Source organism: Carcharodon carcharias, chromosome 13, assembly GCF_017639515.1.
Source record: "Carcharodon carcharias isolate sCarCar2 chromosome 13, sCarCar2.pri, whole genome shotgun sequence".
Classification (NCBI taxonomy): Eukaryota; Metazoa; Chordata; class Chondrichthyes; order Lamniformes; family Lamnidae; genus Carcharodon; species Carcharodon carcharias.
In genome coordinates this window covers 34,313,924-34,341,811 of record NC_054479.1, presented here as the reverse complement: position 1 = coordinate 34,341,811, position 27,888 = coordinate 34,313,924, and the positions used below count along the sequence as shown (strand labels likewise).

Genomic DNA, 27,888 nt, shown 5'->3' with positions numbered 1-27,888 from the left:
ATTCTTGACTAACAAGGTAGTCACAGGTTATGGGGGTAGGCAGAATGTGAAGTTGGGGGTCACAATCAGATCAGCCATGATTTTATTGAATGGCCATGTAGGTTTGAGGGGCTGAATGGCCTACTCCTAGTTCGTATGTGTATTATTGCCTTTGCAATAATATTTCAATTGTGCATTATAATTTATTTACTAGCCCAAAGTGTTGGACAATGGATAAGTAAATGGTGGTGGTTCATGTCACGTTCAAAGTTCACGCCCAGGTACCAGAATAGTACTCATTCATGAGATCAGCACCTAACCTGCATTGGAGCTGCTTTTGATGTAATGTTTCTATACTGAGGAGCTAGTGAATCTCTCCTCAGCTGCAATGTTAAATAATTGCAAAAACATTTTCTATCACAAACTTCCATTACCTGTTGGTTTGCATTGAATTGATGAAAATGAATGAACTTGTGACCAGTTCCTCTGGATTTTTATCTTTTTGACTTTTTTAATATGCATTACTGGATAAAGAAACTGTAATTCTAAAATTATCTTTTATAATGAACACTCACTATTTTCTTTGCAACTGAGTTTGTTTGTCAGGTGTTCATGTAGCAGTTTTTCATTTTCCAGAAAGTGAAAGCCGGAAACCCAGACAAAGTCGCAGCAGAAGCAAAGAGGTAATTAACACTTTCTGTAGCATATCAGTAATTTAAGAACTAAATATAATGCTGCTGACAATTTATTTATTGATTACTGACAGTCGGGATGGTAAGTACCAAAAATTGGTATACAAAAGTAAAATCGTTTAGCTGTCATGACAAAGTACCATATCCTACCTAAGCATGTGACTTTAAATATTTTTCTTCCCAGTTCTAATTCGAACAATATAGTAAATAGGTTAAAATTGACCAAATATTTTAATATTTAGTCGTTACAATTTAGGAGGATATCAATGCAGATTTTTGGCATTTTTCTGTGTTTGGAAAGTTTACTTTGTATACATAGATCACATGATAACATTTCTATAATGAATCGTACTCAGCGTGCTAATGCACGAAGAGACACAGCGAGCGGAAGACGCTGCAGAGTCAAATAGCAAAAAATATAAGCCTACCTCCTGAAAAGGTAAATATCAGCCATTCGCACTCGTATTTGCTTTGTAACTTGAAAGAATCACCCAGCAAATCTGCTTTGTTTGTGGTAGCCAATTTTCGATTCAATTTGGTTTGGGGAGGAAGGAGTTTGCTTCCTCGCAAACTACATTGAATAAGGTAATGTCCAAATATTTCAATTTGATTTTATTTAATTCTCTAAGAACTGACCAATCTGTAATAACGTTGCTTTGTAAATTATACCCTAACTATTGCTTATATGTATTTTGCTGGGCTTTAGCCCAGAACTAACTTTGTTTCACTGTTGCTAATTGATATTGTACCGACATTCTTGATTTAAATGCCAAAACATATTTTCTAGACATCATTGTGGGCACCAAGTTCAGTTCAGAGGCGTGTTATAATCTTATTTCAGGTCTTTAAGAATGACAAATTTGTAGTCCGTAAAATTGTTGAGATCTGGATAAAATGAAATGTTCAGAAGTACATTTGCATGTTCCAATAGAGGTTAAATGCACAGTAAAGATGTATCACTAAGTCATGGATATCTAGTGGCACTCAGTCCTCCCCACCAATAGGTAGGTGTGTGTGTATTGAGCTTGGTTGTAATTGTGTAGTGGATTAGCTAGCCACCATTAATTTTTGGAGCTTATATAAGGAATGACCACTTTGAGATTGGTTGAAGGTCGGGTAATTTTGCAGTGTGCATGTGGTGTTGTGCATGTATGGCTAGAAATTACAAAAGTTTATATTTGAATAAAAAATGATGGCCATATCAAAATTGATACAAAATATTAGTGTCAGCGCTTTCTTCTTAAATATCTTAATTTAAATGAGGTTAACATTTTAAAAAACTTGCTGCAACAGGTTTGGACTTGCTGATTACAGGCGGAATATTTTTTGGAAAGTCTAAACTTAAATCAAGAGTATATTAATATCAGTGATTATTGGCTACCACAAAATGATTTAGAATTCTGAAATATTTTCTAAGACATTAGTAGTTTGCTTAAATTAATCACCAGCATTATTTTAAACACTTATAGTTGCATGAAACTAGGATATGCAACACCCTTTTAAATCATTTTCCAAATTGCTGGTGGGATTTAAGCATCTAAAATCTTAGTTGTTTAAATCTGTTTCATTGAAAAAATAGCTTAGTTGACATGGTCACTATGAAGGTATAGCATTGATGGTAAGTGCACTTCCTGTGAACTGTCCCATATTTAGTAGTTCTTTCTAAATGTGGGGAATATTGTGTGTAGGATTGATATTTTGTAATTAGAATTGGAAAAATTGAAACTCTGTGAACATGATCATGATGGGATCACTTATAGGCTATGTCCATGGTAATTTTATCATCTGATACATCCTAGACAGTCTTTTGTAATCTTGCTCTGAAAGCTTGGCTTTATTTTGGCAACATTACAGTGTTTGACCTGAACACCCATTTACAGTAGCTTCGCAGAATTAAAACTACTTTGGTTGGAAATAGTTGATGCAGTTACAGAGTTTCCCAATTTGTAAAGTGAGAGGAACTGGACACAGGGGAAGGGACATTTATAGAGACAGGTACAGTTTTTAAGGTAAGTACAGCACTGAGTTTGGGTCAGATCTTAAAATGTAACCAATTTGCATTGAAATGGACCTTTTGCTGCTTGGATTATCTGCTGCAGCTGACTCCTTTTGAGAAGCGAAAGGATCTGAACAGTGCCTAGCGATTGAAATTTAAGCCTGTGAAACTGCATATAAACAGGACTAGTAGATAATTGATGTGACAACCTAACTTTATTGTTTGACTGCATTGTGCTTATTAAGTGTAAAACTACATGTAAAGCAGCTGACATTTGGAACTTTCAGGAATGTGAGAGACAAGTAATCTTTGATTTGAATGAGTTAATTTTAGTTCACGCATAGCTGGAGAGTTTTTCAGTGTTGACAGATGATATTTGCAGTGATAAATCTCATGAATACAGGATAATTATGTGGCTAATTATTGGTATCATTGGAACAAGGAGTAGGCCATTCAGCCCCATGAACATGTATCGGTGTAACACACTAGTTTTTGATTTCAATATCTTGGGTTTGGTGTGTTGTAAAAAGCATTGAATGTTGATAGCATGTTGCTTCACTTCTCCTAAGACATTCAAAGAATCGTTGCTTTTACAACCCACTATTAAATCTTTGTATTATAGTACCCATACTAACTCTTTTTGTTGCACTATTTTCCTGAAAGAACCAACTTCTTCTTAAAACAGGAACAAAGACGGGACTTAAAAGAGAAAAGTACCACCAAAAAACAAAAATCTTCTGATCAGCAAAGTGACAAGGAGCATGACAAAGGGAGGGAACGATTAAGTTCAACAGAAAACGGAGAAGACAGGCCAAAGCGGAAAGAAAAGAAACCTTCAAAAGCTCAAAGTTATTCAAGATCCAGGTCCAGAGAAAGGCAAGTATTAATATCATTAATGTGAATATTTTTAGCATTTGGACAATATCTTTGCCCCATTTCTAGGATATGATATTGAAAAGTAATGCGTCTGCCTAATACGGAGCCAGCCGCTTCTCAAAGTTTTAAACTAAAAATGGCTAGCTTTTTCAGTTGAATGCCACAGTTGCCTGGTTTCTCCAGGAGCACTCAGTTAAGATAGTTCTCAGACGTATGATTGATTTTTCTTATATGTAAACCTGAGGATATATTGTTTCTAATGGTGTACTCTAGGCGGCACCGGAGTCGTGAAAAGAAGAAGTCACGTTCACGGAGCAAAGAAAAGAGGTCTCGGAGCCGAGACAGGCGGTCAAAAAGCAGAGACAAACGCTCAAGGAGCTGGGACAGGCATTCGAGGAGCCGGGACAAGCGGTCTCGGAGCCTGGGCAGGCGGTCTCGGAGCCGGGGCAGGCGTTCGAGGAGTCGGGGCAGGCGTTCGAGGAGTCGGGGCAGGCGTTCGAGGAGTCGGGGCAGGCGTTCGAGGAGCCGGGGCAGGCGTTCAAAGAGCCGGGGCAGGCGCTCAAAGAGCCGGGGCAGGCGCTCAAGGAGCCGAGGCAGACATTCAAGGAGCAGAGAAAAAAAACGACGTATAAAATCTCGTTCAAGATCGCGATCAAGACACAGGATACACAGGAGTAGAAGCCGAAGCAAGTAAGTTCATTGCCCTGTCTTTCTTCCCAGTCATACAAAAGCACAAAATATCTAACCTATTTAAAATAATTTTTTCTCGTATTCAGTTTTCTCCCGCCTTTTCTGGTCAAAAGCTGTACTTCAACAAGGGAGTTAATCATCATCATCATTTTACCTCCAGTACTTGATGCACATGTTTATCCATGTATGAGCTTTTCAGTAAGTGTTGACTTACAGCTAAGCCTCATCCTATCTTCACTTTGTATGAATGTGCACACTTATCAGTGAAGAATGAGAAGTATGGGTGTTTCGCTTCCCTAATCCAGAACACTGTGGGAAATTTTACCACCCAATCGTTTCACCAACTGAGATTAGCTAACTCTTTTAAGAACAGAAAATATATTAAACATATAGATTAAATATCATAATCTGTTTATATTACCTGACCGCCTATTCCATTATAAATTCCTATGTCCACATTTATAATAGAAACAGCCTATGAAAAGGCCACTTGATCTCATCTGTCTCTGCACAGCACCAGAGAAGATTGATGTTGGGCAGTGACTGCATGGGTTTGTGAGTAGCAATGGTATAGACAGCAGAGAGTAGTGGTGAGTGGTTCTTTTTCAGACGGAGGAAAGAGTGCACTGGTTTTCTCTAGAGACTAATATTGGGACCACCTGTTATTTTTTGGTGCATTTATTTGCTGCTAATACAGAGCTGGGAAATGCAGTAAGGAGGATAGTATCAACTTCCAGCGGAGGCATAGACTGAATGCTGAAATGGGCAAACACGTGACAGAAGAAATTTACTGTAGAGAAAGTGTGGAACTGATTCAGTTTGGTAGAAAAAAATAGGAAGAGACCAAAGAAAACTAAATGTTACAGTTTTGAAGGGGATGCAGGAATGGGAGGTGCACTTTAGAAAGGATGTAAAGGCCTGAGAGGGGGTGTAGAAGAGATTTATTTGAATGGTGAAAGAGATGAAAAGCTTCATTACATGGAAAGACTGGAGAAACTGGGTTTCTTTTCAGAGCAGTAGGATTTTTGATCAAGTAAAGAGAAACTGTTTATCAGTTTTTGAGGTGGCAGGGCAGGTTGAGAAAGCAGTTTAAAAAGGCGTACAGGATAGTTGGCTTTATACTTAAAACCATAGAGTGCAGAAGTCAAAGTTCTACTAAGACTTTATAACACTCTGGCTAGGCCCCAGCTAATGTATTCTGACCAAAAAAGGATGCCAAGGCCTTCCACAGAGTGCAGAGGGGCATTTACTAGGATGGTATGTGCTGAGAGAGTTCAATTATGTGGAAGGACCAAAGAAACTTGGGCTGTTTGTCTTGGAGCAGAGAGAGGTTTTGATAGAGTAAAAAAAAAATAGTTATCAGTGGTAGAAGGGTCATCAACCAGAAGACACAGATTTGAGGTAATTGGCAACAAGAGGCAACGTGAGGAGAGAAAACCTTACCCACCAAGTTATGTTCTAGAATACATTCTCTGAAGTTCAAACACCTGCCCCAGCTCCTTGAAGCAAATTCAATAATTTTCAAACAGGAATTGGAAAAATTTGTAGGCCATGGGGAATGAGCAGCAGAGAAAAACTAATTGGTTAGCTCCTTCAAAGGACCAGTGCAGGAACAATGGCCCAAATGCTGGCCTCCTGTATTGTACTTCTATAACTTGTAATGAATGAACTTGCTTTTAGTCATTTTTGTTTCTTAATGGAAATGTATTTCTTATAAGACCATATGGGTCAGCAAAATCAGTGTATTAAATATACTTTTGTGTTTCTACCGCATTCCTGGCCTGTAACTTTTCATCCCAATCATTTAAAAAACACCAAATATATGTGTAAATGTTTTAAGGCAGGAACATAGAAACAAAAACGAGCAGGGAATGGGAAGTCAGTTAAGGGAGGTTACTGAAGAGACTGAATGATCAAAAGGATCCAGTAGCACTTTGGGTTGTGATCTCTTGAGCCACTTCCTTGACAGGGATCTTTCATTTCCCACCACTGCCAAACCCAGAAATCCTTTACCTCTTCTGCTGGACCCGGGGACACCCTTTCTATGTTCACAGATCACTCCACATTCCGGCGCTGTTTGATGCCAAAGATTCTCCATGTTTGATTCAACAGATTTCAAGTGTCACACTCAGCTCCCTGTATTATAAAGAAAAGCATAAAAGAAACAAAAGGAGACATTCTGAATGTAAATTGAAATTCTCTGGGAACACTGGAGTCGGAAATTGGCAACTTACTAATCAATTATATTACAAAGAAAAAACAAACTATAGCTATAACCTGCAATACAAATATTATTTATAAAATTTGAGCACGTGAATAATTTGGAAAACTACTTGCAGGAACTACTCAATAGATACAAATTCATCTCTTTCATATACTTTTGATACTTGGGCTTAATCTCAAGTTAACCTCAAGTTAAATTCCATATCTATTTAATGTATTCACCAGATGATATTTTTTGAAAGTCTCAACAGAAATCCAGAAATGACAGAACACAAGCGAACTATAAAGATTGGTACTGGTTATGAAATTTGCTCGATTTTTACTATTTTAGATCTTAGTGGTTTCCAAAGAGAATCAAATGAGGATGATGAGTTTTCATTTTCGATACAGTGCTCTTTTGAATGAATTAAATCATAAATGAGGATTTATATTGTAGAGAGAAAAGAAAACGCAAGTTCAGTAGAAGCAGAAGTCGTAGTCGTACTCCCCCAGCATTCAGAGGTCGCAATGCTGCCATGGATGCTCAGGAAGCGTTAGCTCGGAGGTAACTTCTGTTTCTTCTCATTTTTAATCAGGTAACTTTGGTTATGAGTTTTTGTTTGGTTCCAGGCAACCCTGTAATTTCAATACATTTTCTTGTGCTTTTGGTCCCGACATGAAAAATTTGTTGCTGTATCAAAAGATTTTTTTCCCTCTGCCTATTTGTCTGCAAATTTGTCACATTGGCCAGAGAGGGAACTCTTCAGTTAGCAACATTTGTACATTTCATACAGTAGTGATTGACAGGTGAATCTCTTACAGCCCAGAAAATTATTTTCATTTGGTTTTAATATGTCTGTGCTACTGATAATTCCAAAGCAGAACTTCTCAGTTAGCAACAGCATGCAAGTATTAAGTCGTCTTTATGATTGAGCTGCCATTTCCTGGTGTCCAAGTTTGAAATGGCTGCTTTTAACCTACAAGGTGCTGCTCAATATGATTCTTTATCAAAGTGAGTTTTTTGAACTGGCCTGAACATGTAAAGCATCACAAAGACAAAATGATTCAGATTAACTGTCTGAATCTATTGTATTGTATCAATGTAGGCTGTTTGTTCAAAAGTTCACTTTACAAATAAGTGCATACTGGCTGCAGTGATGCTGAACTTATTTTAAAATTACCTGTTCTATTGAGTTCGCAGTGCATCAGTGTTTTGGTATATAGCAATTTCATTGTAGAATTATTTGCACTAAGTTATGTGTCAGCCGTCTATGCAGCTTGTGATCTGACTTAACTGAGACAGCTGCTCAAGCCTTGAAGCCAGTCAACTTATTCAGTATTTTCTATTCATTAGTTAATTTGTGAGAATTTAATATAATCAGTTTTCCATTTAATAGCTGCAACTTTACTGAAAAGTATTATCTGTTTTGGCACCTCTATTCAGAAGTGTACCAGTAAGAAGTTAAATTTAGATTAATGTTGATTATGAAATATGAATTCTGTTTCACAAAGTACATTGGCTGCAGTTTAGAGGCACTGTAGCTGCTTTTCTTGTGCATATTGTAAAGGTCAGCTTCCACAAACTCCTGCTCCTTAGAATTGAAACATGCCCATATACACACACATTAATCTGAGAGTGTACCTCATGGGGCAACAATGAACCCCAATACTATGGAAGTACACTCTAGAAATACAAATAACCACTACACACTTCTAATTTCTATGTCTGGCCAAATAATACTGACGGCCCATATATCTTGCTGTGAATTGAATCAGATTAATTTTGGGCCAGTATCCATGTTGCGAAGTTGATGCATGCAACTGGACATTCATGATGTATTTGACTTTCCTGGCTCAGTAGCCTAGCAAAACAAATCTTTTGCAGGCAAGGATTATCAACCCCCAACCATCCCTGCATGGTCTGGAAATATTTAACTAAAAATATAACTCACTAGGCAAGTTAAATAAAAATAGTGCTAAGCCTTATCTGAAGCATGCAATGATAACTATGGAAGAGAATTCTTCCAATGCCGAGACAAAAATGTTAGCAGTCAAAATAATAATTGCTAACTTCTAATTCTTTGAATCACAGGCTTGAAAGAGCAAAGAAGCTTCAAGAGCAAAAAGAAAAAGAGCTACTGGAGAAACAGAAAGTGGAACAACCAGATGTTGCAGGTAATTCTTAATTCTTCATGCAATTAATTACCGAATGTATATGTGCTAATTTTAAGGTCCGCAGACTAATACAAGTAGAAATGAAAAATTACATGGAAATAAATATAAAGCTTTCATATCTAAGACAAATATTTATGGAATATTGGTTATCAGTCTCTTATGTTTGAGATGGGGAAGCAAGGATGTTTGTGCACTGCAATTTAAAATTTGCAGAAAATCAGTTTCCACTTCACTGCAACAATTGGCACCTAAAACAGTTGTTTTGGCAGATTGGCTTCATAGTACACTTGAAATCAGAAAGCAAATTCCCCTGTAGTTGTAGACTTCACGGCAGGAATGAAATCCCATCACTGGGGTGTATCTCTGGCTTCCAGGAAAATAAATGACAAACAGGGCTTTTCTGCAGCAATCCATATCATGGCATTTTGATGTCATTGGAGTTGTAAATCAGCTTTGGAATTGGAGGGCACAGCGTGCAAGTGTGGAATGTTCTTCAATTATGAAGTGAACTCTTGCTTTTCTTTGTGCAATATAATTAAAAGAAGAAAATAAGATCAATATAATTGCACAATTATTCCTGTAAAATTTTTGCTACATATAGTTGCATCATGTTTAAAAATTGTGGCCATGGCTTTTGTACTACTGCCAACTAATTCCCAACCATCGGTCATGAAAGAAGTATTTGAACATGGAATTTAAGCATAAGGTTTTGTGTTACCTAATACTGTGGTACTTCATGAAATATAATAAATAAATGAGTCTATAAGTAATGTAGTAGGAAACATTCGTCCTTGGTTTTGATTATTAATTATAATTTATTTTGTAATTAATATTTGTATTTTGCACTTCCCAGTTCCCATTCTTTCCAAAACAATTTAAAATTAGAGTCTGACAGTAGTAAAATATAAACATTGTTACTAATTTAGAGATAATTTGCGGTCCTCTGGTCATGTGAGACAAAAGAAGTAACATGTTAAACTTGGAGCAATAAATACTAGAATATCACCTCATAGTGTTCCTTGATAATTGTTGCATATAACCAAAATGTGCGTGCAAAACAGAAACTGCAGTAATATTTAAAATTAAATTTTGAAAAAACAAAGTTGGTGAATACTACTGAAAAATAAGCACTATTTATTTTGAACAGATACAACAAATGGATCACTTGTAAGTGTCAACCAGCCAACAGGTAGGAAACTTAATATCTGTTAGTAAAATATATCATTTTGCAATCATGTTTGCATTTAATTTCAAAATACTCCAGTTGCCTAAGTTTATATGCAATTAATCTTTTAGTTTTAACTTATATGGGAGCTGTTATTTGAGTACAAAACTTACAGCCAGATGCATTGGTGTTATTTTGTTTTTTGTCTTAGCATTTTCTTTAAGTCAAGTTTTTAAACAGTGGGTCAGGAATACTTGTCACTGTGCACCAATGCTCCTCACTACCAGTTCCATCTTCAGCTCTTGGCTGATGTTGATGCTACCTAGTTCGTATTTCAAGATTATGCCACCATCCCCTAGGTTCATCCATTAGAGGAAATAGTTTCTATGTCTACCTTGGCAAACCCCTTTATAATTTTAGAGACTTCATTTAGATCATTCCTCAACTTTTTAAATTTAAAATACAAACCAATTAATGCAACCTACCTTCCTGGTAAGTCAACCCTTTAAATCCCAGTATAAGTCATTGTATATGCCCTTTACCCTCTTCTAAGGTCAGTATATCTTTCCTGCAATTTGGTGCCTAAAACTGAATTCAGTAATCCAGATGGGGTCAGTACAAGTACAACTGAAGCATCACTGCTTTACTTTTGCATTCCAACTTCCTTGAATTAAAGGCCAACATTCCATTAGTCTTTTTGTGCCTGTTCACAAGCTTTTCGTTGTCTGCACATGAGCATTTAAATCCCTGTGCTCCCTTTCTAAATTCATTCTCAGGATGTGGGTATTGATGGCACTTGCTGCCAATGCCGAGTTGATGATCACGGTATCCGTCTGGTGAAAGTGTTCCCAAACTACTGTATAGGAATTCCAGGATTTTGACTCAAGCACTGAAGGAGCAGAAATACATGTCCATGTCAGGATGGTGTGTGATTTGGAGGTGTTAGTGTTCCCATGTACCTGCCACCCTTGTACTTAACAGAGGTGACCCGTTTGTTTGCTGTTGTCAAGGAAACCGTGACATGGTGCTGCAGTGTATCCTGTAGATAATGTATGCTGTAGCTGCAGCATGATGGAGTGGATGATTAGATTATTGGATGAGGTATCAGTCAAATTGACTGACCTATCCTGGATGGTGTCAAGCATTGAGTGTTGTTGCAGCTTCACCAATTCAAGCAAGTGGGAAAGTAATCCATCACACACCTGATATGTTCCTTGTAGCTGGTAGAGAGACTTAGAGGAGTTAGGAGATGACCCAGTCTCTGGTGTGCTCTATTTAACAAGACATTTGTATGGCTGGGTGAGTTCAGTTACTAAGAAGTAGTGATCTCACGCTTTAGATGTTGATGATGGAGAATCCGTTGGTGACAATGCCACTGACTCAGGGGAGATGGTCAGGCTATCTCTGGTTCGAGATGATAATTGCCACTCGTCTAGTGTGAATGTCATCAGTCCAAGCCGGGATATGGTCTAGGTTGTGATGGATTGCTTCATTATGTGAGGAATTATGAATGGAGCTGAACATTTCTGAAATCATCAGCAAACATCACTTCTAATCTTGTGATGGGGGAGGATCAGTGATGAAACAGCTGAAGATGTGGTGTAGGACACTTTTGAGAAAAATAAAAACAGAAAATGCTGGAAAAACTCAGCAGGTCTGGCAGCATCTGTGGAGATAGAAACAGAGCTAACATTTCAAGTCCGTAAAACTGCTTCAGAGCTAAAGAAAAGTAGAAATGTGATGGATTTTATACCGTTTAAGAGGAGGTGGAGCAAAATAGAAGGTCTGGGATAGGTTTGAACTCATGAGAGATTGGCAAAAGATGTCATGGACACAAGACAAAGGGAGTGTTAATGGTCATATTAAAGACTAAAGAATGTGCTGATAGTGGCATAAAGATAAGATAGCAGAATGTGTTAATATCTGTGAAAGCACAGAATAGAAGCAAGTGACAGATGGCCCTCTGTCGTGGGGGGAGGGGGGGTGTTGGGGGGGAAAAGGTTTTTAAAATGAATGACTAAATAAATAAATAAAAATAATAACAAATTGGATTAAAGAAGAGGTAAAGATGGAGGAGAGTTCGTAGTCTGAAGTTGTTGAACTCAAAAGTCCGGAAGGCTGTTATGTGCCTAATTGAAAGATGAGGTGCTGTTCCTCCAGTTTGCATTGGGCTTCACTGGAACATTGCAGCAGGCCAAGGATGGACATGTGGGCCTGAGAGTAAGATGGTCTGTTGAAATAGCAAGCAACAGGAAGGGTCATGCTTGCGGACTGAGCGAAGGTGTTCTGCAAAGTGGTCACCTCGTCTGTTCTGAGAAACCCTTTCAGCAATAGTCTGGGACTTAAGATTAGTTTCCAGCAACCTTCATTATCTCTTAGATCAGGTATGACTCCAGCCAATGGAGAGTTTAACTCCTCAGTTAAATTGGCTTTAGTTTGATCAGATCGGTGACACACAGTTGTCAAATGCTGCCTTGATATCAGGAGCAGTCACTCTGCCTTCCCCTCTTAACCATATTCAGTTAATTCTACTTGATATCTGCAGGTATTTGAGCTATTCAGAGTTGAATTTGTCTGAACAAACATATATATATTTCTTATGTTCTTAACAGTCAGTAGTGGATCAGTTCTCAATGTTGCTGCTCTCCTGGCATCTGGTACTCAAGTTACACCGCAGATTGCAATGGCTGCACAAATGGCAGCACTCCAAGCCAAGGCACTGGCTGAAACTGGTATAGCTGTGCCTAGTTACTACAACCCAACTGCCGTCAACCCAATGAAGTTTGCAGAACAAGAGAAGAAACGTAAACTTCTCTGGCAGAACAAGAAGGAAGGGGTGAGTTTGAATATAAGTTCTACTAGGTATATCAGTGATGCACTGATGCTGTATGGCTTTGTCTGTGTTATACAAGATTTTAATACAAATATTAGTTCATTTTTACGCACGCACTCTTTTTTCAGATTTTCCATTCTCTACCCAATCTCACAACCATTGTGCTTAATTTCATCATTCACCTAGCTTGATGGATTGCTTCCTTATTCCCAGGAATCTGCTATTACCATTTCTACTGGCTCTGAGAAGATTTGCCCCTCCTTATATTATTTTTGTTCTGTAAATCTGGAAGAATTTTGATTTGTTTCTTAATCTCTGGAATCACAAAGCAATGCAAAATGTTTTCCTTCTGTGATTAACTTAATCCTGAATCAGGAAATTTACTGTTGCTACACAAAATACAAATTCTGTTCAAAACAGGTTTTAGTTTTAAATTTGATTCTCTTGCATCATATATCTGTTAAGTGGGGAAGATCAATGTCTTAGGACTGGAAGCAAAAGAAACTCCAAGCTTGCAAGTGTCACCAAATCAAGTGAGACTGTAAACAACACATAATAGTTGATTAAATAATAACTCAGGTGGCTAATTCCAGCTATGAGAAGAGGATGCAGGAGCTAAGAAATATATTTAAATCGGTGAAGAGAAGATTCAATTAAAAAAACAGAAACATTCACTTCCTAAATTGCACTGACAATATAAACAATATATTTAACAAGGTCACTGATTCTACAGATAGTGGTGAAAGGATTTAAATTTAACTGCTGTACACATGGGATGGTTACTGTGTTCAAATAAATGTTTTGGGAACAGTAGGGGCTTAGTGTATCAGCAAGTTGAGATTTAGAAAAATAGCTGGAGAAAAATTTGATGAAGGTTATAAGTTTTTTTTAAAATTCATTCACGGGATGTGGGCTTCGCCAGCTGGACCAGCATTTACTGCCCATCCCTAGTTGCCCTTGAGAAGATGGTGGTGAGCTGCTGTCTTGAACCGCTGCAGTCCTTGTGGTGTAGGTACACCCACAGTGCTGTAGGGAGGGAGTTCCAGGATTTTGACCCAGCAACAGTGAAAGAATGACAATATTTTTCCAAGTCAGGATAGTGAGTGACTTGGAGGGGAACTTCCAGGTGGTGATGTTCCCATCTATCTGCTGCCCTTGTCCTTCTAGATGGTGGTGGTCGTGGGTTTGGAAGGTGTGTCCAAGGAGCCTTGTTGAATTCCTGCAGTGCATCTTGTAGATGGTACACACTGCTGCTACTTTGCATCAGTGGTGGGGGTGTGAATGTTTGTGGATGTGGTGCCAATCAAGCGGGCTTCTTTGTCCAGGATGGTGTCAGGCTTCTTGAGTGTGGGAACTGCACTCATCAAGGCAAGTGGAGGGGTGGTATTCCATCACACTCCTGACTTGTGCCTTGAAGATGGTGGACAGGCTTTGGGGGAGTCAGGAGGTGAGTTACTCATGTTGCAGGAGTCCTAGTCTCTGACTGCTCTTGTAGCCACAGTATTTATATGGCTAGTCCAGTTCAGTTTCTGATCAATGGTAACCCCAAGGATGTTGATGGTCATGCCATTGAACGTCAGGGGGCAATGTTAGATTCTCTCTTGTTGGAGATGGTCGTTATCTGACACTTGTGTGGCACTAATATTACTTGCCACATCAGCCCAAGCCTGGATATTATCCAGGTCTTGCCTCATTTGAACATGGGCTGCTTCAGTGTCTGAGAAGTCGCAAATGGTGCTGGACGTTGGACAATCATCAGCGAACATCCCCACTTCTGACCTTGTGATGGAAGGAAGGTCATTGATGAAGCAGCTGAAGATGGTTGGGTCTTGGACACGACTCTGAGGAACTCCTGCAGTGATGTCCTGGAACTGAGATATCTGACCTTCAACAACCACAACCATCTTCTTTTGTGCTAGGTATGACTCCAACTAGTGAAGAGTATTGCCCCTGATTCCCATTGATTCCAGTTTTGTTATGGCTCCATGGTGCCACACTCGGTCAAATGCAGCTTCGATGTCAAGGGCAGTCACTCTCACCTCGCCTCGGGAGTTCAGCTCTTCTGTCCATGTTTGAACCAAGACTGTAATGGGGTGAGGAGCTAGTGGCCCTGATGGAACCCAGACTGGGCATCAGTGAGTAATTTATTGCTAAGCAAGTGCTGCTTGATAGCACTGTTGATAACCCCTACCATTACTTCAGTGATGATCAAGAATGGACTGGGTGTTGTAATTGGCTGGGTTGGACTTGTGCTGCTTTTTGTGTATGGGACATACCTGGGCAATTTTCCACATTGCATTTATATACCAGTGTTGTAGCTGTATTGGAACAGCTTGGGTAGGGGCAGGGCAAGTTCTGGAGCACGTCTTCAGTACTATTGCCAGAGCCCATAGCCTTTGCGGTATCCAGTGCTTTCAGCCATTTCTTGATATCACATGGAGTGAATTGAATTGGCTGAAGACTGGCATCTGTGATGCTGGGACCTCCTGCGGAGGCCGAGATGTATCATCCACTTGGCACTTCTGGCCGAAGATTGTAGCAAATGCTTCAGCCTTATCTTTTGCGCCGTTGTGCTGACTGCCCCCATCATTGAGGATGGGGATATTTGTGGAGCCGCCGCCTCCAATGTATTGTTTAATTGCCTGCCACCATTTGCGACTGGATGTGGCAGGATTGCAGAACTTAGGTCTGATCCATTGGTTGTGGAACTCCCTCTCCTGTCTATTACTTGTTGCTTGTGCTGTTTGGCATGCAGATAGTCCTGTGTTGTAGCTTCACCAGCTTGACACTTCATGTTTAGGTATGCCTGGTGCTGCTCCTGGCATGCCCTTGTACGCTCTTCATTGAACCAGGTTTGATCCCCTGGCTTGATGGTAATGGGTAGAGTGGGGTATATGTCGGGCCATGAGGTTACACATTGTGTTCAAGTACAATTCTGTTGCTGCTGATGGCCCACATCGTCTCCTGGATGCCCTGTCTTTATTTGCTAGATCTGTTCAAAATCTATCCCATTTAGCATGATGGTAGTGTCACACAACACGATGGAGGGTATGCCACACAACATGATGGAAGGTATTCTCTATGCCACACAACATGATGGAAGATATTCTCAATGTGAAGACGGCACTTAGTCTCCACAATTGTGCAGTGGTCACTCCTACCAATACTGTCATGGACAGATGCAGGCAGATTGGTGAGGTATGTTTATCTGTCTTGTTGATTCCCTCACCACAATCCGCAGACCCAGTCTAGCAGCTATATCCTTTAGGACTTCGCCAGCTTGGTCAGTAGTGGTGCTACCAAGCCAATCTTGGTGATGGACATTGAAGTCCCTCACCCAGAGTATGTTCTGCGCCCTTGCCACCCTCAGTGCCTCCTCCAAAAGGTGTTCAACATGGAGGAGCACTGATTCATCGATTGAGGCAGTATTTGGTAATCAGCAGGAGGTTTCCTTGCCCATGTTTGATCTGATGCCATGAGACTTCATGGGGTCCGGAGTCGATGTTTGAGTACTCCCAGGGCAACTACCTCCCGCCTGCATACCATTGCGCCACCGTCTCTGCTGGGCCTCTCCTGCCAGTAGACAGGACATACCCAGGAGTGGTGATGGTGGTGCCTGGGACATTATCTGTAAGATATGGTTCCATGAGGATGACTGTGTCAGGCTGTTGCTTGACTAGTCTGTCAGACAGCTCTCCCAATTTTGACACTAGCCCACAGATGTTAGTAAGGAGGACTAAGGGTCGACAGGGTGAGTTGGCTGTTGATACCGGGTGGTTTCATTCCTTTTTTGAGACTTTGTAGTGGTTTGATACAACTGTGTGGCTCGTAAGGCCATTTCAGAGGGCATTTAAGAGTTAATCTTCATTACTGTAGACCAGACCAGGTAAGGACAGCAGATTTCCTTCCTTAAAGGATATTAGTGAACCAGATGGGTTTTTACAACAATCGACTATGGTTTCATGGTCATCATTAGACTTTTAATTCAAATTCCACCATCTGCCATGGTGGGATTTGAACCTGGGTCCCCAGAGCACTACCCTGGGTCTCTGGATTACTAATCCAGTCCAGTGACAATGCCACTACACCATCGCCTCCCCAGCAACTATTATGCAATTTTAACATTACTGAGAACCAGGAAAATTCAAGTGGAAAAGAATGAATGCTCCACGCAATTTTTTCCAGAAATCGTGATTTGACCACTACACATATAGGTCACTAAAGTTAGTTACATAGGATTAGATAGTATATAAGGCACAGAAACGGGCCATTCAGCCCAACCAGTCCATGTTGATGTTCATGCTTTTATGCTCCACTTGAGTCTCCTCCCACCTTTTCTCTCATTAATCTACCATTGTAACCATCTATTCTCTTCTCCCTCAAATGCTTGTCTATAAGACCATAAGATGTAGGAGCAGAAGTAGGCCATTCGGCCGATTGAGTCTGCTCCGCCATTCAATGAGATCATGTCTAGCTTCCCTTTAAATGCATCTATATGACTTGCTTCAACTACTCCCTGTGGTAACAAGTTCTGTATTCTTAATGCTCTTTGGGTGAGGAAATTTCTTCTGAATTCCGTATTAGATTTCTTATTGACTATCTTATTTTAGTGACCTCTAGTTATGCTCTTCCCCACAAGAGGAAATATTCTCTCCATATCCATTCTATCAAAACCTTTCGTAGTTTTAAAGACCTCTATTAAGTCACCCCTCAGCCTTCATTTTTCAAAACAAAAGAGACTCAATCTGCCAATCCTTTCCCGATATGTATACCCACCCATTTCTGATATTACCCTGAAAATCATCTTTGTACCATCTCCAATACCTCCATGTCCTACACCTGAACTGCACATTATTATTACCTTTAGCCTAACCAAGTTATGATGCAGGTTCAGCATAACTTCCCTACTTTTTAATTCTATTCCTCCAGAAGTAAAGTATAGTGCTTGGTTTGCTTCTTTTAATAGCCACAAATAAAAATTCTGTCTCTGAGAAAGAGTTGATCCATGATGTAATGTATTTTTATAATGCAGAGTACAGTGACAATTAGTTAGAAAAGTTGAGAAAAAAAGTACATTTGAAGTATAAACAAAATGCTGGAAAAACTGAGTATCAGCAAAAACACTGTTACATTTCAGACCTAAGATCTTTTCACCGGAACTGGAAAATGCTACTATGTAATATACTGAAATATGGTGCTGCACTAATGAAAGCGTGAGCATGAAATGCAACTTTTACAGTCGGAAGTAAGGAGGAAAAACATATAAACATAAGAAATAGGGGCAGGAATAGGCCATTCGGTCCCTCAAGCCTGCTCTGCCATTCAGCTAGATTATGGTTGATTTTTACTTCAACGCCATTTCCCGCACTATCCCCATATCCCTTGATATCTTTAACATCTAGAAATCTATCAATCTCTGTCTTAATTATGCTCAAAGACAGCCCTCTGGAGTAGAGAATTCCAAAGATTCACTACCCTCTGAGTGAAGAAATTCCTCCTCATCTCAGTCCTAAATGGCCTACCTCTTTTTCTAGTGTCTCTCCTGGTTCTGGAGCCCTCATCAAGGGAAAAGATTCTTTCTGCATCTAAAATAAAAACAGATTTCAGATGCCAGGAATCTGAAAGAGAAACAAAGTGCTGGAAAATCTCAGCAGATCTTGCAGCATCTGTGGAGAGAGAAACAAGAGTCATATTGGATTCGAAATGTTAGCTCTGTTTCCCTCTCCACAGATGCGGCCAGACCTGCTGAGTTTTTCCAGCACTTTGTTTTTATTTTCTGCATCCTTCCTGTCGAGCCCTGTAAGAATTTTGTATGCTTCAGTGAGATCACCTCTCATTCTTCTAAACTCTAGAGAATGTAAACCCAGTCTCCTCAATCACTCTAATCAGTTTTGTCAAACTTGATTTCCCTTTCATAAATCCATGTTGACTCTGCCCAGTTCTACCATTATTTGATTATATTCTTTATAATAAACTCTCGCATTTCCCAATTACTGATGTCAGGCTAACAGGTTTTGTAGTTCCCTGTTTTCTCTCTCCCTCCCTTCTTAAATAGTGGGGTTATATTTGCTCCTTCCAACCTGCAGGAACCGTTCAGAACCTATAGAATTTTGGAAGTTGACCACCAACACATCCACTATCTCTAGCACCACATCTTTCAACACTGGGATGTAGATCATCAGGTCGAGGGGATTAATCAACTTCTGTCCCATTAATTTCTCCAGTTTTTTTCACTAATACTAATTTCTTTCAGTTCCTCATTCTCACTAGTCCCTTAGTTCTTTAGTATTCCTAGGAAGGTTTTGTATCTTCCTTTGTGAAAAGTTAATCAAGGGCAACTGACACTGCTTTGTTAAAGGCACTGCATTTAAGTGTTCTTTTGAAGAATTTATCAGTTGACTAGCTAAAAAGAATGCAACATGGATGTGTAATAGCTTTTCTGAAGTTGTTTGATAAGATGCCCCACAAGTGGCTTGTTAGAATTCAGGGACATAGTTTAGGAGAAAGTGTAGCAGCATAGGTAGGAAGTTGGTTGACAGAAAAGAAACTGAGGATAATTTATTGTTACTTGGACTGGAGAAGGGTTGGAAGTGCTATAACCAATGGGTGTGTGTTTATTTCACATTTATTCTTGGCAAAAGTAGAAGACTTGGACTTGGGTGTAGTGAAGACAATCTCAAAATTTGCTAACATCAGGTAGAAAGTTTGATCATGAAACAGGGATCTAAGTAATTTAAGAAAGATAATAGACCTGGCAGCAAAATGGACAGGCAGGTGGCAGATGTGGAATAAGTATAAGGTAATAATTTGGGGTGAAAAAAAGAAGAAATGAGACATTGTGAGGTTCAGCTATGAAATTCTTTGAAAGAGCCAGTGGGTTTTATAAATGAGGCACAGAGTCCAAGAGTTAAAGCAGTAAATCTAAATTCATACAAAACACTTGTTGACCTAATGGGGAGTTAAAACAAAGTGTACTGTTCAAGTTAAGTAGGGTTGGAGGGTGGAGAGATAATTGGACCATGAAAGAAAGATGGAGAAGTGAGAAGCACAAGGATAGTTGATGGGGAAGTAGGAGATTTAAGGCAGAGGTGTAAAGAGAATGGTCAATTACTGGACAAGATGCCATAATTCTACTCATTAGGGGAGAGGGGCATATGCCTAATTCATGTTCAGGTTGCTGTGATATCGGGTTATGGTAGCAGAATTCTTTTGTGGGAGAATTCAGCTCTAGGTATATGTTGTTTCTCATCTGGGATGGGAGGAGTTCCATACCAGGTGCTATTTGGCGCTCTATAAAGGTACCCATCGTTTTTTTTTTTTAAATTCTTTTATTCAGGGCTCAGGTGCAGTTCAAGCAACCTTAACCCATCAATTAATCAACAATGGTTTACTTTTGGGTACTGTTCATGGTGAGTACAGTCAGGTTGGCACATCATTTTAGGTGGAACTCCCAATGAATTCGGTTGTATTAGAATATGAAAACGACCTACATTTACAATACAGGTTCAATTTTGACACTGGGTAACACTTTAAATATCTAAAAGATTGATCAAATTTTAGCTGGAATCCATATGCAGTTTTGGATGCTCTAAAGTAGGCTATTATAGCCATAGACTCACTGGAATGATATGAGGGATGGGAAATTGACGTTACGAGTTAAGATATTAGACTATTTCTAGCAGAGCGAGAGACCAAGAGGAGAGTAAAAAGAGGTTTTTAGAATTATGAAGTTTTGATCATGAATAGAGAAAGATTTTCTTTTGGTTGGGAGTCAGTGATGAGGGGTTATAAAAATTATAAGATGACACAGCACAGAAGGTGGTGATTTCGCCCATTGAGTCTGAACAGACTCTTTGAAAGAGCCATCCATTTAATCCCATTCCCCAGCCCCTTCCCCATATCCCTGCAAAATTTTTCCCTTTGAGTATTTATAAAAATTTCCTTTTAAATGTTACTGAATTGGTTTCTGACTCTCTTCCAGGCAGTGAATTCCAGGATATTACATTTGACTACAATTTTTAAAATAAAATTCTCATGTCACATTGGGTTCTTTTCCCAGTCACCTTAAAATTGTCTTCCAGTTGCCAACCTTTCTGCCCCTGGAAAGTTTATTCCTATTTACTCTATCAAAAATCTTCATGATTTTGAACACTTTGAAATCTCCTGTTAACCTTTTCTGCTCTAGGAACAGCAACACCTGCTTCTTCAGTCTTCATGTAATTAAAGTCCCACAAGGAGGGAGGCACTGGCATAGAGGTATTGTCACTGGACTGGTATTCCAGATACCGAGTATAATGCTTTGGGGACCCGGATTCAAATCCCACCATGGCAGGGGGTGAAATTTGAATTCAATAAAAATCTGGAATTAAAAGTCTGAAGATGTTGATAGTTGTTAAAAACCCAACTGGTTCACTAATCCCCTTTAGGGAAGGAAATCTGCTGTCCTTGTCTGGCCTACATGTGATTCCAGACCCACGGCCACGTGGTTGACAAGTGTGGTGTCCGGAAATGTGATCCAGTGATTTATAAATGTTTAGCTTGCTTCATGCTCTGTTTATAAAGCCTATGCTTTTTAAACTGTGCTGCCATCTTTAAAGATTTATTCACATGCATTCCAGTTAGTTTATATTACCTCTCCTCGGTGTTCCTGTCAAAATGAGGTACTTCATGTTTCTCTGCATTTAATCGTACCTGCCTTATGTCTGGTCATTTGGCCAGTTTGTCACTGTCCTCCTCACTGATGGCTTACATTTCTAAGTTCTGTGTTACCTGCAAACTCTGAAATTATGCCCATGTATAAACAAATCCAATTCTCTGGCACATTTCAAAATTAGCAATTTAAAATGATCAAGAGTAGAGAGAGGGCTTAGGAGAAGTTCATTTACATAGAGAATATGGAATGTTCTGCCTCCCTTTGTTTTTAAGGGAAAGTTGGATAAATATTTGAAATGGAGAATGATGCAAAGATATGAGTAGATAACTCAACAATTAAGGTTAGTGTTAAACTTAACTAGCACAGACACAGTAGGCTCTGAATAGTCCCTTCATGTTCTGTGAATATCACTGGTTCTACAGGAAGGTTTTGGGATGCAGAACAAATATTCTATTAAATAAATTACTTTTATGTTAACCAGATAATGCAAATCTCTTATGAGAAATCAAACAAAATAATTCTAATGTAAAAAAAAACTAGGAAATGGTGTTAAGACAGGGAGAGCAAAGTTTTTTTTGCTAAAAGTATTATATGGTGGCAGATGAATAGTATTACAAATATCAAGAATCTATATGAAAGTGTAAATTAGTTTGACCTTGTGTCAGTTGTGATAAATTGCACCAGCAGATTTGCTGTATTACAGCACAAAGCAAACTGCAGTTTGTTTTAGGCTGTGACAGTATCATGGTAAACCTCAAGAGCAACACTCCTGACCACAAATTAATTGTAAACAGCACCAAGATGATCTAGTTATCTATTTAATTTTACTATTTTTCAATCTAATGACCTATCCTTCTTAGTCTTTCTTTCTGTAAGATTTTAAATTGTTGACTTGTGTTTATCTTTCTCCAAGTCAGTTTTATGTACCTGTAGTGGATTTTCACATATCTTTTCTGTTCTATTCAAGGATAAGTCACAGACTGCAGAATTATGGGAAAAGCTAAATTTTGGTAACAAGGACCAAAATGTTAAATTCCGAAAATTAATGGGCATCAAGGTGAGTTGTGTTAAGAACAGTAACAGTAGAACTTTTTTTTTTGTGAATTTTTAAAAATGTCACTGATGAGAACAAAATAAAATAGCAAATTGATTCCTGGAAAACATTAATGCTGTTAGAATGAAATAATATATATCTGCTACAGTGGATGGTTTTTGAGTTAAAGTTATTTGAACATTGATAGAAACAAAAAAACTGCAGATGCTGGAAATCCAAAACAAAAACAGAATTACCTGGAAAAACTCAGCAGGTCTGGCAGCATCGGCGGAGAAGAAAAGAGTTGACGTTTCGAGTCCTCATGACCCTTCGACAGAACTTGAGTTCGAGTCCAAGAAAGAGTTGAAATATAAGCTGGTTTAAGGTGTGTGTGTGGGGGGGCGGAGAGAGAGAGAGAGGACTCTCTCTCTCTCTCTCTCTCTCCGCCCCCCCACACACACACCTTAAACCAGCTTATATTTCAACTCTTTCTTGGACTCGAACTCAAGTTCTGTCGAAGGGTCATGAGGACTCGAAACGTCAACTCTTTTCTTCTCCGCCGATGCTGCCAGACCTGCTGAGTTTTTCCAGGTAATTCTGTTTTTGTTTTTATTTGAACATTGCAGCCACTTATGGTAACTATCACTTGAACCAAGTGGCTGTGGGAAGAAATTCTACAACTTGGGCAAAAAGGGATTGGATTTACCTCTTAGTTAAATTGTATTTCAAAGTCCTCGAGTCCGTTGCCACCTTCCATATCTATTCATCTTTCTGGAACAGGTCTCCACCCCTGCCACTGTACTGAAATGGCTCTTATCAATGTCATAAGTTACATCCTATGTACCTCACAAAGGGAAACCATCTCTCCTCATCCTTCTTGACCTTCACGAAGGGAAACCATCCCTCCTCATCCTTCTTGACCCATCTGTCACTTTTGACATGGTTGACTACACCATCCTTCTCCAATGCCTCTTCGCTGTTATACATCCGGGTGGGGTGGTTCTCACTTAGTTCCATCCTCAATGTATCCAGAGTATCATTTACAGTGGCTTCTCTTCCTGCTCCTCCACGATTACCTCTCCCAAGGATCTATGCTTGACCCCATCCTATTTCTCAAATACATGCTGCCCCTTGGGGTCATCATTTGAACAGTAAAAGTACAGCATTAGTTTTCACATGTGTGCTGACAACACCCAGTTGTACCTTGCCATGACCTCTCTCGACGACTCCATGTTGCTAAATCATCAGATTGCTTATTCAACTTCCAGGACTGAATGAGCAATAATATTCTCCAATTAAATATCAGGAAGAAACCTTTGTTTTTGGAGCTGCTCCAAACTCTGTTCCCTAGGTACCAAAGCCATTATTCTTCCTCGCAAAACTCTTAAGACGATAATGCCAACTGTTACTGCAAATGACAGAATAGTGCAACACTCAAGAGGATCACAGTTGGTTTCTTTTAAATAGTTTAAAATATATTACTTGAGGGAATTTAAAATTATGCGAACTAGCTGTAGAATCTGTTCGCAACCTTTGGTATCATATTTGACCCCAAGATGAGCTTCCAAGCACATATTTGCAACATTACTAAGATCGCCCATTTCCACCTCTGTATTGTTGCTCAACTTCAGCCCTGTCTCAGCTCATTTGTTGCCGAAACCACATTTGTGCCTTTGTTACCTCTGGGCTTGACTGTTCCAATGCATTCCTGGCTGGTCACCAAAATTCTACTCTCCCTAAAATTCTGCTGCCCATGTCTTGCACCATGCCGTGTTCAGCTACCACCCCTGTGCTCTCTAGCCTGTGTTAGCTCCTGGTCAATCAACATCTTAATTTTACAATTCTCATATCTTGTTTTCAAATCCCTCACATGTCCTCGTCCTTCCCTATCTCTATAAATTTCCTACAGCCCTTCGTGATGCCTACACTCATCTAATCCTGGCCTCTTGAGCATCCCTGACTTTAAATCGCTTCACATTGATGGCTGGGCAATCAGTTGCCTAAGCCGTAAACTCTGGAATTCCTTCCTTATGCCTCTCTACCTCGCTTTCCTCCTTTTAAGACACTGCTTAAAACTTACATCTTTGACTAAGCTTTTGATCATCTTATCTCCTAATGCATCTCAGTGTCATATTTTGTTTCATAATGCTCCAGCGAAATGCCTAGAGACCTTTAAGTTGTTGTTCAAGGCGATGCAGCTTCCTGTCTCTTCCATCCATTGTACAACACTTAATATGGGATCCTGGTGTTCAAATGGAAAACTCACCTGTAGAAGGAAAGTCTCTTAAAATTCACATTTATACTTTATTGAAGAGCCAAAACATACAATTTTTGTATTCCTTCAATCAAGGATCATCCTGAATGACTGCGATTAATTGGCAATGAACTACTCCACTTCAAAGCCAGACCTGGCAGTGGATGGCTAAAGCTGTTGTCTGAATCCTTGAGACCAATTTCTGCAAGTTCGATGGAATGGGAATGCAGATTCTACAGCTAGTTCCTATAATTTTAAATTTCCTTGAGTAATATATTTTAAACTATTTGAAAGAAACCAACTGTGATCCTCTTCTAAATGTTGCAGTGTTCTGCAGTTTGCAGTAATAGTTGGCATTTTATACAGCTTATCACAACTGGCTTTTCACCTAGTCAGCTAGATATTGAAGAATGAGAAAGAAGTAATAGTTGAACATGTCCTAAGTGGGCATACTGTAAACCATTGGAGGACTGCATGCTCAGTTGTTAATTTTATTCAGGAACAAGACCAATAAATTTTTGGACACCAAGGAGATCTAGGAATATGTAGATAGGATGGGAAAGTGCAGTTGAGGTAGGTCAGCTACAGTCTTAGCGAATGACAGAGCAGGCTTGATGGGCTGTGTGGCCTATCCTTCCTTCCTAAGTTATTGTGAACCAATATAAAAAAATGCCCATGTAAAGGTCTGTGGCCCACAGTGTCATCAGCTGAAAAATGTTGTAACGACCTGAAGGTAAGTCTGCCTTGTGTTACACAACTTGTGACCGTCGAAGCACATTGAGAGGCCTGAATTATCTGGATGTGTTATTTTATTGTAATTATTTTATTTTGCAGGATGAGGAAGAGATAGGAACCCCAATACCAAATCCTGATGAAAGTTTCAAAACTCTAAAGCAACAAGAAGAAGTATTCAGGAACTTGGATGCTCAGTATGAGATGGCACGATCACAAACGCACACACAAAGAGGCATGGGCCTGGGTTTCTCCTCTTCAATGAGAGGAATGGACGCAATTTAAGAACAAACATTGTACTTGTGCTTAAGCACGTTATTTTTTTTATATCGTCTTCGTCCATGTTGGAGATTTAAAGCTTCATCTTGACTTTCACTTTCCCATTTACTGAAAAAGCTAGCAATCTAGCTTGCATGGTTGTTGCAATGCAAAATAATTTATTAAAGAGGTTTTGATTGTAAAGATAACTGGGTGTATCAACAATCATACTGTGATAGTTACTCTTCCTAAACATTGGGACTTCATTGAAGAAAGAGTTGATGGCAATGTTTTGCAACTAGGAAAAGGAAGTTCTATCATATCTTTTTTTCTTTTTATGTGTTTGAAGTGATGTACGCAGACTGGATTCAAACAGCCCAATGTCATTCATATTTTGTTGTAATACTTCATGTTGCTGTATTATGTGATTGCTTTTGTACTAAAACTTGTACAGTTATTTTCATCTTTTGAAATGCAAATGATGAATGTGTAGTTGTAAATTAGGATTTAGTTTGTATGTAAGTACTTATTCCAGTGCTGAAAAGCGCTTTATAGTGCACTGTTCATTATCAAGCTTTCTGGACAATAAATGGATGATTTTCAATACAGGCACCAATTTAATGAGATCGGGAATGCTCTGTGAGCATGGCCAGAATTCTATCACCAACAGATATGTTGTAAGCGAGTTAAGAGGTTATCCTTTCCTACCCACTTCTAAGCCTCATCATTTTGACCAAACTTTCAGACAAGCCTAACAATTGAACCATCGCTCAGCATTTCTTCCTTTATTTCTTCACACTTTTTTGCCTTCTGTAAAGCATTTTAGGATGTTATATAAATGTCAGTTATAGAATAGCCTGCCAAAAGTCACAGTCTAGGCTAACATATTTGGGAAAGTTAATGTTATAGCTTCCATCCTTACAGCAATCCCCCTGCCAGACCTTCAGCAAATGAGGGAAAAAATGGTAAGAAAAGTTTCCATTTGTATAGCTCCTTTCCTGACCTCTGCATTTCCCAAAGCAAGTTATACCCAACAAAGCACTTTGGGAGCTTTGTCACCCTTGTATGAAATTGGGCCTGTCAATTTCTGCAAAATATGCTGTTTGAGAGAGCCACGTCATAATGACCAGATAACCTTTAGTGATATTTGAGGGATGAATAGGCAAGAGAGTGGGAAAAGCTCCCTTGCTGTTCAGAATAGTTGAATGGGATCTTTTATCTCCAGCTGAGAGAACAGACAGAGCCTTAGTTTAATGTCTTATCTGAAAGATGCCACTACTGACAGTGCAAATGATGGCTAACAATGCTATGACGATCTTGAGAGCTATTGCAGTCTACCATTCTTGCAATATCTGTGATTCTAAAATAAGATCTAAGGAATCATTGATGGGTGGGAAAGCAGGAAGAATGAACATACTGGATAAGATTCATGGTGAGAAAGACTATACCAACACTGGCGCATCTATTTACCTATTATTGGTGCACATTCAGTGCACTATTGCTATTCAGTAGTTAAAGATACAAGTCCAGGCTTACAATGATTGGTGAGATATTGCAGGACTGCTGTCATCCATGGTACTACATGCCCACAAAATCAATGGCATAAAAATAACCTGCATGGAGGGTTGAATTTGTGGTGGAAAGAAACCAACTGAATTGTTTCTTGAAATGGTCCTTTGAAAATTAAATACTGATACACCCAGTAGCCCCTTACAAGTGTTGGATGCCTGCAGATTGTCTCCACAATATTCAAAGCACTAATTCTCAAAAGAAACCAAAGAGCTGCTCCAGGAGTCAGTGATACTTCCATGACATATTATTTGTGGGAGGGAGAACAATGACCAAAATATCACATCTCTATAAGAAAGAAGTTATACAAGAACATCTGAGTAGTTTTGTTTCTAAAAATAGTAGATGGCAGGAGGATAGCTAGTTTTTTTCTTTCAAGTGGTTGTACACAAACAACCAGAATGACTAAAGTTAGTTGCAGGAGAATAATGAGTGTGATTAAGCAAAAGGAGACTCATCTTTCGTGTCTGAAGACATCTGAGAGATTCCTCTGCTTTTCCCTGTTATCTAGCTTACCTACTCATCATATGTTCATATAACATTTACATTATTTAGAAACTACAGATAATGTAAGAGCATTAAGCAAACAGCATGGACCTTCACTAACAGCAAAGGTGTTAAAAGACTGAGTAAAACTGAACTATGCAGATCTGTAAGATTCCTGGGGTGATTACTGACTTGTGCTATTAGTGATATGGGTGCTACAATTGATGGAGCGCTCTTGAGCCTGGCAAAAATAGCAATTTGTAGGTCCAGGATCATTGAGTTACTCTTAATTGCC

The 27,888-nt window shown here is 39.2% G+C and overlaps 1 protein-coding gene across 1 annotated transcript in view; it reads left to right on the top strand.

Moving 5' to 3' along the window:
• rsrc2 (arginine/serine-rich coiled-coil 2) overlaps positions 1-26,142 on the top strand; it is a 33,194-nt gene extending 7,052 nt beyond the window's left edge. The window contains exons 3-11 of the mRNA XM_041202710.1: positions 616-662; positions 3,353-3,543; positions 3,817-4,233; positions 6,893-7,000; positions 8,528-8,610; positions 9,758-9,799; positions 12,388-12,611; positions 22,229-22,318; positions 25,383-26,142. Of these exons, the coding sequence (XP_041058644.1) occupies positions 616-662; positions 3,353-3,543; positions 3,817-4,233; positions 6,893-7,000; positions 8,528-8,610; positions 9,758-9,799; positions 12,388-12,611; positions 22,229-22,318; positions 25,383-25,565 (1,385 nt within the window). The 3' untranslated portion in view covers positions 25,566-26,142. The remainder of the gene's footprint in view (positions 1-615; positions 663-3,352; positions 3,544-3,816; positions 4,234-6,892; positions 7,001-8,527; positions 8,611-9,757; positions 9,800-12,387; positions 12,612-22,228; positions 22,319-25,382) is intronic.
• The last annotated feature ends 1,746 nt before the right edge of the window (positions 26,143-27,888 follow it).